The 12593-nt window shown below is 36.0% G+C and overlaps 1 protein-coding gene across 1 annotated transcript in view; it reads left to right on the plus strand.

Annotated features, from left to right (window-relative positions):
• Positions 1 to 12593, plus strand: part of LRIG3 (leucine rich repeats and immunoglobulin like domains 3) — a 59228-nt gene that overhangs the window by 28979 nt on the left and 17656 nt on the right. The window contains exons 4-9 of the mRNA XM_036759911.1: positions 5373 to 5504; positions 6234 to 6377; positions 7324 to 7467; positions 7841 to 7984; positions 8420 to 8563; positions 10599 to 10679. Coding sequence (XP_036615806.1) covers positions 5373 to 5504; positions 6234 to 6377; positions 7324 to 7467; positions 7841 to 7984; positions 8420 to 8563; positions 10599 to 10679 — 789 coding nt within the window. The remainder of the gene's footprint in view (positions 1 to 5372; positions 5505 to 6233; positions 6378 to 7323; positions 7468 to 7840; positions 7985 to 8419; positions 8564 to 10598; positions 10680 to 12593) is intronic.

Consider the following 12593-nt stretch of genomic DNA (forward strand, 5'->3'; position numbering starts at 1 on the left):
GAGAAAATTCTGCCATCTTTGGCAGTATCTTTCACTGTAAATCCTCAGAAAGTTATTTCTGCATGTAGTGTATAATAATTGCTTATATTTGATTTTAAATCCATTTCTTCTTTTCACATTCCAATTCCAATTGTTTGTTTTAGGAGTCTTCAAACTTCTTTTGATCATACATCCTCTCTAAAAAAATTTTTTGAGCATGTACCCTTAAATGAATACACACACATACACATGTACACACGCATGCACACACACAAAATAGAAACTAAAAGGATGTGATACATATGAAAGCAATATTTTTAAAATATTTGTTATTTTAATGGTACAAAAATGCTTGACTCACTAAAAGATTTTTTTAAAAAAAAATATGAGCAGTGTGATTTTATATGGTTGACTATTATTGCAAATCCTTATATGAAAGTTTACGATACTTTGACAGTCTGATTTTAAGTTTAATTTATTTTGATGCATGTTTGTCATAATCAGAAAGTGATATCTCCCAGAGAATCTGAGATCCAGATAGAAGATGTGTTATCCTGGGTTGCACTGACTCAATCATGGTAATTATTTTTCAGACGCATCCACCAAACATGCAAAGGTTTTTGTTGAAATTCAGCTAGCAAATGTCCGTCTTCCCTAATATCATAGTTGTTGGGGAATAATAATTACAACAACAATAATAGTAATAACTAACTTTTTATAGCACTTACAATGTGTCAGGAACTGGGCTGAACACTTTACAATTATTGTCTCATTTAATTGTCACAACAACCCTGTGAGGTAGATGCTATCATCTCCATTTTACAGATGAGGAAACTGAGGCACACAGAAGTGACTTGTCCAGGGTCATATAGCTGCTAAGTATTTCAGATCAGATTTGAGCTCAGATCTTCCTGACTCCAGGCCTAGCATTCCATCCACTGTCCCACAGCTCTGGAGGTTAGATTCTGACAAGGCCAGGAGGGCAGGGTAGTCAGTCCCTGGTTTCCAGGTGGGAGATGCTAGTTGTATTTTAAACCTTCATTGAACAGAGAACAGAAAGAAAGAATTAAGATAGTAAAGAGATTTTAATCATTATCTAAGGCAGCTAGGTGGTACAGTGGATAGAGTGTCGGGCCTGGAGTTGGGAAAACTCATTTTCCTGGGTTCAAATCTGACCTCAGACACTGACTAGCTAGGCGACCCTGGGCAAGTTACTTAACCCTCTTTGACTTGGTTCTACATCTGTAAAATGAGCTGGTGAAGGAAATGGCAAACAGCTCCTTTGCCAAGAAAACCACAAATGGGGTCACAAAGATCCAGACACAACCAAAATGACTGAATGACAATAATAAAATTATTTAGAGTTGAACAATTTGGGAAGAATTTCCAGATAAGTGGAGTCAAATACCAGTATTTTAAAGGTTTGCAGTGCCTGTGGCAAGAGCATTGATTAAAACCAAAATATAATAAATAGTCATACATCACTATATTTTATTTATTATAGCTCTCATTATATATAATACAAAAAAGCATAAACATGAATAAGAAAATAAATCATATATAGTAACTAACATTTATTTAAACAGACAAATATGAGTAATATTACTGAATGGGAAAGGAAGTTTCAATGAAAAATTAATGTTTAATGACTGGAATGGGTTTTGTATTTAGCTAATGAGAAGAGGTTGCAAATTTATTAATAAGAAATAAATTATCCGTCATAATCCTAGATTGCTATAAAACTTGGTATTAGAAAATTATATAGCCATGAGCTTAAGGGCAGGCTGAGGAAGGATGAATGACCTCCTAGTGTGTGTAGTTACTCTACAGAACCATTTATACCTGCTACATGGGTGGTTTGGATGCCTAAAGTATAATACAAAAGGGTGGCTGGTGAGTGGGGTGAGGTGGGGGTGGAGGGGGCAAGGGGGAAAGGAAAACAAATATGCAGATAAAAAGTTCTAAAAAAAATTAGGAAAGGCTTCACAAAAATGAGGGTACCTGAGCTGATCCTTAAAGAAAAAGGTCCAAGGCAGAGATGAGGATGAAGTGAATTGTAGGCACAGGGGGAGTATAGAAATGTGTGGGGGTAGGAGAAAACAAGACAAATCTGGGGAAGACCTAAAAGGTCTAGTTAGAACATAGTTAAATAATGCTGGAAAGGTAGAAGGATGGAACAAAAAGGCTTTTTGAATAATGAGGTTGTGATGGCCACTCCAGACCCCCTCTATCCACTGTGCCACCTAATTAATGATGATTAAAATCTCTTTACCATTTTAATTCTTTCTTTCTGTTCTCTATTCAATGAACACAGGAAATAAATAGTCTTTCTAAAATAGGCTGTCCCTCTATACTTCCCACAGAACCTTCTTAAAGTACACTTTGTAACACCACTGTTAAAATTGAAGTTCCAACAGGGAATTCTCCTCATTTGTTTTCCTCTCTTCACTACAGAGTCATGTCAATCCAGTTTTTAACTGTTAGTTCTCCCTGCCACACCGTACTGTTGTCCCATCATTCTGTCTGCTCTTGAAGTTACATTAACAATAACTGAACCCTTAGCTGGCTCTAATATAGACAATAATAGTCTCCCTGAGACATCATTGAAAGGAGGAAATACGCTTACTTGTGTTCCATGTTGTCATCTCTGCAGAAGATGAAGATAGGAATTAATTGTTTTCTTTGTATCCTCAGAGCATTACATATAGTAGGTGCTTAATAAATATTTAATTAAATCGAAGCAACAGTCTCTATTTGATGTCAAGTAATATTAGACACTAAGGGCAGCCAGGTAGTGCAGTAGATAGTGTGGGGCCTGGAGTCAGGAACACTGATCTTCCTGAGTTAAAGGTGTGTGACCCTGTGCAAGTCACTTAACTCTGTTTGCCTCAGTTTCCTCATCTGTAAAATGAGCTGGAGAAGGAAATGGCAAATCACCCCAGAATCTTTGCCAAGAAAACCCCAAATGGGGTCACGAAGAGTCGGACATGACTGAAAGGACTGTACAACAAAAAAATTAGAAACTAAATATTTATAAGATTTTATATCCTTAATTTCAGATTTTTCTATTTGTCATCATCATAGAGTTTCTTCTACGGTGATTTGAAACAGACTAAACATAACTGTCATTTAGCTACATTTTATTTGTTGAAGGACAAAGCAAATGACGACTAGATGAGCTCATCTCATAAGTTATTTATATGCTTCAGATATGTTCTGGGATAGGGAGGGCTGGGAGGTCAATGCATATTCATTCCAATCTCCTGTACTATCTGCATGTACAGTTCTATACTGTACTTTGAGAAGAGATGCTGAGGATGATAACCATCAGGCATTGTAAGATTATGAGTTATTGAAGAATGATGATTCAGGGACATTCACTAGCCATAGGCGGTAGTATGGATTATTATATATACTTTAGAAGAACTTTCCAAATGGTTTCAAATAGTCTGTTCTCCTAAATTTCCTCCTCTTTGAATTATAGTATACTCCCAATTCCTTTACCTTTCATATATGAATATATGAGACATGTTTTCAGAATCGGTCATTTGTGTCAGTGTAACTCCTTCCATCCATGCAGATTGAAATTGTTTCTCCGGAGTTAATTGCTAGGGTGCTGCCTAAGACATAGGGAGGTTAGACGACTTGCTTAGTGTCCCTCCCTAGAGACACCAGAGTTTTTTGACTTCAAACCTAACACCTCTATCTACTGCAGTGTATAACTTCTTAATCTTTATATAATAAACGTTTTCCCCCTCTACTGTCTAGATAGACTCATTTTTCCTAAGTTATTCTGTTCCCGGTGAGTTACCTTTGTAAATATGTTGGATCTACTCCTATAAAATGACATTTTAGTTAATAGAACAAGCCCTTCCCCTATTTGAATTCAACCAGGCATGATAAGAATGAAACATAAATCAGCCTGATCCCCATGTTCTACTGGTTTTGTTTTTTTTTAAGCTGCTCCACTAAGGGACCTGGGTTAATAATGATTTTCTGAACATTCAGTCCACTGTATTTGCATACCTGGTCTAGTGTCTAAACCTTAATGACAGTTAATGCCATGAGTGATTGTGTTTGCCTGCTTATGCTTGGCAAGTTAGAAGACTGTGCCTTTCTGGAATGCCTTTTGAGCAGTTCCCACAGTATACCTGTTCTTTTGAAGATGATCTAAAATGACAAAGGAAGGGTGTGGGGGCAGTGGGATGCAGTAGACAGAGGATTAGAACTTGATCAGAAAACCTGGAATGGAGGGGTCCCAGCTCTGTCCTTTGGTGGCTGCAGGGCCTTGAGCGTATCACCTGAAACCTTTTGAACTTTACTTTTCCCAAATGTAAAATGAAGGTAATAATATTTTCACTACTTAGGTTGTTTTTTTTTTGGAGGGGAGATGCTTTTTAAAATTGAAAGCACTTTAGAAACATGAGTTATTAATACACTCAATATATCAGTGCTTCGTGATCTCATTTGGTACAGATTTCTACTTATGTTTGCCTTGTATAATTTTTTAAGGACTCATATCCTCCCACAATCATCTTCTGTAGATCATCCATCCATCAAGGTAGACTGCCTTCTATTTTAGATCATTTAGCATTCCCTTGGTACTAGTTTGTAGATTGTGTGCTGTCCATCTTTTATCCCTTGCTCTCTCTAGTGAGTGGCCTACCATCTTTTCCAATCATATAGTTCCTGGATAGTATAATTTAAACTGCTTCTCCCATAAAATCATCATCGCTAATGTTCTTCAGCCTTCTTTGGCCCACTATGCATCTCTTTATTGACATTTGAGTCATCAACAATTTGGCTCTTCAGAGATTATGCTGTCCCATGAGCAGCAGCCACTGAACATCATTGGAAGAAGAGACTTGCTTGGATAGATGAGTTTTATATCAGTGAGCAGCTCGAGATAATCAAAGACATTGTGCTATTTCCCCCATGTACAATCCGGTTTGCTTTCTTCTTCCTATTTAATTCTGGACTTAATTTGTCCATTTGCAGTATCTATCCAAGATATGTATTCTAGACTACATCAATGAGGTATCCAGCTAGCCAAATGTTATAGTCTGGACAGTAGAAATTCTTCATCCACTTGGTTCTTCCCATTTGGTTTGTTAGGCCAATCTCTTTTGAGTGTTCATGAGCTCTGTAATACTCCAATATTGTGAAAACAGGAAATTCATAATATCAGTAGCCACCATGATACCAGTTGGTTGATAATATGGTAATGATACAGTTAACCAGTTGGTTGATAATATGATAATAGTAATAAAGGTTACAATGTATGTAAAAAGTTTTGTTATCTATAAAGCACCATAAAAATGTGAGCAGTGGCATATGTTAATGATGTGATATATTAATCTTATATCATCAACTATGATATTTTTAAATTCTAGGGCCAATAATAAAATCACTGAAATTTTACCTGAACAACTAAAACCATTTCAATCACTAGAAACATTAGATCTCAGCAGCAACAATATTTCGGAGCTCAAAACTACATTTCCTTCTCTACAGCTCAAATATCTGTAAGTATTCCTTCAAAAATGTTTGATATAGTAATATCTAAAATATAAAATTTGTTATCATTTTGGTACGTCATCCTCTGCTATTATAAGTGATTTAACTTTGATTTATGTTACTGCAAAGGCAATCAATTGATTTAACTTTGAAACTGATAAATTTCCTATAGACATCCATACCCTTTTTGAATAATAGGAAGCAACAGGATTCAAGTAGATCTTATTTTGGGAGTGGGAAAAATCTTCACAAAAATTTCTTATGAATTAAATGAATTCACTCTGCCACACTTAGTTATATCAACTTCTGTATAATGTACTGATCAGTTTGTATTATTTTATGCCTTCCAAGGTGTCAAATTGCTCTTATTACAAAAGGTTGTTAATGTAAGACTCCTTCCTCACCTAGTTGTTTGCCACATACCGAGAATTAGGCTGGACCAGTGCTTCTCAAACTTTTTAGTCTCAGGATCCCTTCCTTAAAAGTTATTGAGGATCCCAAAGGGCTTTTATATGAGTTGCATCTGTTTATACTTGTGGTAGTAGAAATTAAAACATCTCAGTATCATAATGAAAATAGTTTAGACCAGTAGAAATCAGCAAATATCCATTGTGTCCAGTGGCAGTATGTTTAAACTCTACAGGAATTCTCCTTATCTGGAGAAGACTTTTTTTTTCCTTCACAGACAAAACCAAAAAAAAAAAAGGAAACTCATCTATTAAACTTACTTTCAACAGGTATATAAATAGCAACCCAATCAGATCCATGGAAGCTGGTTCCTTTGACAATTTGGCTAACACTCTTCAGGTGCTGAAACTGAATAGGAACAAAATCTCAACTATTCCCCCAAAGATGTTTAAACTGCCTCACCTGCAGCATCTGTAAGTATTCTCAGAGCTTCATGAGTAAATAGTAATACGTTGAAAATGTCTTAGATGCCAAGGGATGAACTACATTTCCTTCAAATTGTCTTATGATGCAAATGTTACTCTCTAACTTAAAGAATTATTGTCAGTACTGAACAAAGACAGAAAACAAATTTGAAGTCTTCTTGTTGAAGAAAACAAGGATGCTCACCAGTCCTATTAAAAAATAATGACATTTGATTAAGTAACTGAAAACATCTTTCTTATGTATGCTTATTGTTTTTAAATAGCATTTTTCAAAACTAGAGAGTAATCCGTGACATAAGATTTGACAGGATAATCTTGCTTGATCCACTGGGCTATATGAAATGATTACAGTGTTTTAATTTCAGACCCAATCCTGAATTGTTACAAATGGTTTTGAGTTTATTCTCAATGGACCAAAATTTAAAAATCAAGGAATAATTTCATTTCAATGGAATTTTGTTAGGATTTAATACATTTTATATGACTTGTGATTTCAAAAGAAAAATACCTTTTACAAATTCTTTCCAGTAGAAATGTTTGGGTAGTTAAATTGAAATCAAAGGATACAAATATTTTATATTTAGTTCCTCAAAAAATCCATGGTTTCATCATTATTGGCACCCTTTCCAACCAATTCACAGTCAAATATTTGGTCAGTGGTTCATGCTTGGCAGAAATGTTCATCACTTAATGATGTCTTTCTCCAGACTTCATGGACAGTCTAGATTGGTCCTTGTTTTGGGCCCATATCAAGATTTGTGGGACCTGTCAGAGCTTGTGGTTAATCAAGGCATCCTTTGAGAACCCAAGACCAAGGAACTGGAATTGACCTTTTGTGAAAGACAGCTCTTTCTTATTAGTGTCTATATAGTGAGGTAATACCCTCTGATTCTGATTGTGTAAACTAAATATGCAACTCTCATTTTCCTTACAGGGAGCTGAATCGCAATAAGATTAAAAAAGTGGATGGACTCACCTTCCAAGGACTGGGTGCTCTCAAATCACTGAAAATGCAAAGAAATGGAATAAACAGACTTATGGATGGAGCTTTCTGGGGACTTAGCAACATGGAGATCTTGTAAGTGTGAAAGATCACAGTTTCCTTTTAGAATTTCGAATCCTAGAATCATGGAAGATAATTATTGGAGCTGGAAGAAAACATAAGAGTTATGTCACAGGTCTCTTTCAGAGGTCATTATATTTACTGTCTCTTGATTATTTTGTTTTCAATAATGTTTCAAATACTAAACATAAGAATTTTTAAAAATGTTATTTTCCTCTCCTTTGATCTCTTGGTAACCAAAATTTTTTGTATCCTCAGGTCCCAAGTAACTCAAAACAACAAAAATATGTAATCTATTGTAATCAAATATGTCTCTAATATGTATATGACAAGACAGATAATAAAATGAATATTTGAGTCCTGTCTTTGCTTCTTGTTGTGGTTGTAGGCAGTTGGACCATAACAACCTAACAGAGATCACCAAAGGCTGGCTTTATGGCTTGCTGATGTTGCAGGAACTCCATCTCAGCCAAAATGCCATTCACAAGATCAGCTCTGATGCCTGGGAATTCTGCCAGAAACTCAGTGAGCTGTGAGTTGACTTTTATTCTCTTCACTACAGAGCTCATGCCAAAACAAGAGCTTCTTAACATTGATCTGTGAGCTTTTCCTAGCTAAGTTTCCACGGTGACAACACCCACCTTCCCTCCCCTCCCTCCTTCCCTTACTACCACTCTCCTTTCTTTGCTCCCTCCTTCCCCCAGTTGTATTGTGATAAGTTGAAGCCAAGTGTGTCTATTTAATTGTGGTGATACATGTGCTGAAATATTGCCATGGTCATTTTCAAATGAAAAGAATCTTATTTGTTTAATTTGCTCGGATCAGAAATCATGCACAAGCTCAGTATTATTAAGGATGATTTTGTGAGGATTATTGTTATAATAGCTTTTCTGCAAAAATAAAGCATTGTGTTGAATTGAATAAGGAACATGTTATTAACATTGACTCAATTATTTTGCCTTTGCAGGGACCTGACTTTCAATCACTTAGCAAGGTTAGATGATTCAAGTTTCGTGGGCTTAAGCTTACTAAATACTCTCCGCATTGGAAACAACAAAGTCAGCTACATTGCTGATTGTGCCTTCCGGGGGCTTTCCAGTTTACAGACATTGTAAGTTACACATTTTGCTTTCAGTACATGAACTTAATTGGTTCCTAAATGTGCCCACTTATTTTCAAGCAGCTTTTCTTTGTTGGGAAGGAAATGTGTACAACCTCAGAAATAGTGTCTTAATCTCTCCCAGATCAGTTTCATTAAAGCAGATCCACTGTATCCATATGTGTTTCTTGAAAAGATTAAAAAGGACAATGATGAGATTGTCCTTGGTGATTACAGAGTTGTCCTAATCTCAAAGAACTTGATGTAAACGTCTCAAGAGGAAAACAATTTTAAATCCACTAGTTTTTCCTTATAGGAATTACAGATTAAAAAATAACCAAAGGCATAAATTGTTATGGGACCACTAAAGGAATGTGGATGATACGATATTAGCAATCTATTTAAATTCACCTCTGTCTTTAGAGAGAAATGAAGGTAACTTTATTGACCGCTTTAAATATCTGAAGAGTTAATTTACCTTGTATAATTTACTTTTGTTCCTTACGCATTAGAAACATTTTGTTCTGTTCACTGTTTGAAACATTACCTAATTGAAAGATACTTTGTATGCTTTGGCATACTCTGGCTTGTGTGGTTGGAACAGTGGTTTTAATGTTTAACCAACTTTTTGGAACATCAAGGTTTTTAGTGTTCACCTAGTCATCTGGATTTGGGTTTAAGGCCTTCAAGGTCTTTAGGAAAGACCATGCCTTAAACCCAAATCCAGAGTAGGTGCTCTGCCCAAAGGAATATAAATTTTTGTCACTGAAACCTCACAAGATATCTTGGGATTTACCAGCTAGATTTCTTTCTTAAGGACCATGCCTTAAACCTAAATCACTGTGGGTCTCATTGATTGGCCAACAAGAGGTCCCCACCCCAGCCTCACTTGGTCATTGTTTGGGCCCTGAAGGCTCAGAGTGAGTGTAAATCACAATTATTCCTTTTTTGTGCCACAACTCCTAAGGGTCTTGCCCTTCCAGATTGATTTTTTTTTCTTTTGACTAGGTAAAAGAGGCCTTTCTTTGCCTCCTTTCTGACCTAGCTTTAATCACTGAATGGGCATTGCCTCAGTCAAACTGAGACCTGGGAAAGACCATACCTTAAAAAGGCCAAGATCTCGCACTGCATTAGGGGACATCACCAGTTGTCCTGATCTATATCTTGCCACTGGACCCAGATGGCTCCAGAGGAGAAAGTGAGGCTGGTGACGTTGCACAGCCCTCCTTCACTTAAATCTAATTCACTTGAAAGTCATGGCATCACCTTCCTGATGTCATGGTCCGCTTTGAGAACAAAGGACAAACAACAATCATCTGTATATATCCACATTGATAGGGAGCTAGGAAGCTCCTGACTTAATTTGCTGTAGTCAAAGGGTTTGGGAAATTTTTTAATGTTTATGGCTCTGACATAGTAGGTCGAGTTCTGGCCTTGCTTAACATCCCTATGATTCTGGGCATGTCATCTGATAGGTCTCCCTCATTTCTTTATCTATAATATGAAGATAATAATAGCTATCTCCTACGGTTCTGGCAAGACTCAAATGAGATACTATCTATAAATAATAATATCATTTACATAACACTTTAAGATTTGCAAAATGCTTTTCTATATGTTATCTCTTTTGATCCTCATGATAACCCTATGAGGTATGTGCTATAATACTCATTTTACAGATGAGAAAATGGAGGCAGAGAGAAATTAAGTGTCTGAGATGAGAATCAAAGCCAGGTCTTCCTGCCTCCCAAGTCCCACAATAAATCTACCATGCCAAAAAGTTATTATTATTATTCAAGTTTTATTCCTTTTTATGTACTAAATTCAACATGATACTAACCAGTAGAATGTAAGGTCCTTGAAGGCAAGGATTTTTTTTTTGTTTTTTTGTATCCCTTTACACTTAGTAGATACATTATAGATGTTTGTTGAATTAAATAGCCTTGACTGATGTTTAAATCTCCTAGGATCATAGCTGTTTCTTCATGAAGCACATACGTGGGTCAATTATTCCACTCTTCATTATAAAATGCTTTGTTTTCAACAGGGATCTAAAAAACAATGAAATCTCATGGACTATTGAAGATATGAATGGTGCTTTCTCAGGACTTGACAAACTTCGTAGGCTGTAAGTCTGATTTCTCTTCTGACTTGTCTCAGTCTTTCACCTTAAGAAATTTATTATTAAAGGAAATCAATACCATAATTAAACATCTAAAACTTAATTTGTAATTGATTACTTATTGTTTCCTTCCTTCTCCCCAGAACAATTCTATACACAATTAGGGGAGGTTATATATTCCTCCTTGTTAGGTTCAAAGCAAGACAGTATCCGTAGCATTTATGAAGCACTTCTCCCTAGTCATATATTCATATCTCTAAAATATAATTTGATTGGGAATATTATCCTACATGTTGCTACCAAAATAATCCTCCTAGTGTACTCCCTTCTCCAAAGCATTCAGTGACTTCCCTTTGTTTTATAAAATGTCCATTTTCTAGGCCCTGTCCTCTCTTCTTAGGCTTCTTCCTCATTCCGCCCATCACACACTGAGTTCAAACAAAACTGTATTGTAAGTTGTTCTCCCACCTTCTGGACGTTTGTACAGGTCCTTCCTTGTGACTGCAGTGCATACCTAACACATCTCCACAAATCAAAATCCTACTTTTTCAAGGCCCAACTCTGGTGCCATGGTGCCTCGTGAATCCTTTTCTAAGCCATCCTTATCTGTACTATCACCCCATGCCTCTCCCTGGCCCCTGAGGGCCCCATTGTAGCATATGCCTGTAGACCCTACTTCCTTCTTTTTAAAAAATACTTTTGCTGTGAGCTTAACATGTTAACATCAACCAACATGAATATTTCATATACAAATAATAAGAAAGAAGATTGTATAGGAAACTGAATTTCTGTTATCTGTTTTTTTTAAATACCTGTGTAAGTTTTTACATACATATACACAGAGTTAAATAGATCACCTCACACCCCCACCTCCTGTCCCACATCTGCGGGACCCTGGGCCAATTCTATGAACCACACAGCATCTGGCAATCTCTATTGCTGCCTGTCCCAAAGAAAGTTCCTTGCCACACATTCTGAAGAGAGGAAAGGAAAATAAAATTCAAGAAAATAAATTTTCTCTCTTTTTAAAGGCTGCTTCATGGGTGGCTCATCCTGACTCAGTGGTCAATAGCAGGATTGCTTTATTATCTCAAAGCACAAAGTACTTCAGGTGATGAGTCATAGTGTACTTAGCCCAAGGTTCTGCAGATCACTAGGTTCCATTACATACGTATACATGCACAGACACACACACATATGCATTCACACACTCACACAGTTAAGCTAAGTAGAAACAATTTCACACATGACTGCATCTTTTGTTTTTAAAGTTCATATACAATCAAATTGCTTACTGTCTCGGAGGAGGGAGGAAAAGAGGAAGAAAAATATGGAACTTAAAATCTTATAAAAATTAATGTTAAAAATGGTTTTTACATGTAATTGGAAAAAAAATAAAATGCCATTAAAAAATAAAGTTCGTATACTTTATCTTCCCACCCCCCCTCCCGCTTCATAAAGATTATAAACTCCACTGGGCTGTTTAGTGGTGCCTTTTATCCCTGTATCCTCAGTACTGAATAGTACTTTGCACAAAGCAGGTACCTAAAATTATCTATTGAAATGAATTCATTTAAAAGGTTATGAATTCAACATTTTACAACCTTTACCCATCATGTGATTACTCAGAAAATATCAAGGAGTTAATTGTCAGAGTGCAGAATTATGGTACCCCCAGCAAGGTTTTTAAAAAGCACTTCAGTAAAGGATCACAAGATGATTATATGATGCCTTTACATGAGGGAAAATTATATTCATGAAAGTTTTATCTTCCTAAACTGTTAAGCATTAATCATCTTGTTGGAGAGCCCACACCAAATTTATTAAAATATTTAATTTATTGTTTTATATTTATTATTTTATTTTTATTTATTATTTTACATTTATTAAAATGGATACAGTGGATGAAATGATGATGTT

This window comes from Trichosurus vulpecula, chromosome 5 (genome assembly GCF_011100635.1).
Source record: "Trichosurus vulpecula isolate mTriVul1 chromosome 5, mTriVul1.pri, whole genome shotgun sequence".
Lineage (NCBI taxonomy): Eukaryota > Metazoa > Chordata > Mammalia > Diprotodontia > Phalangeridae > Trichosurus > Trichosurus vulpecula.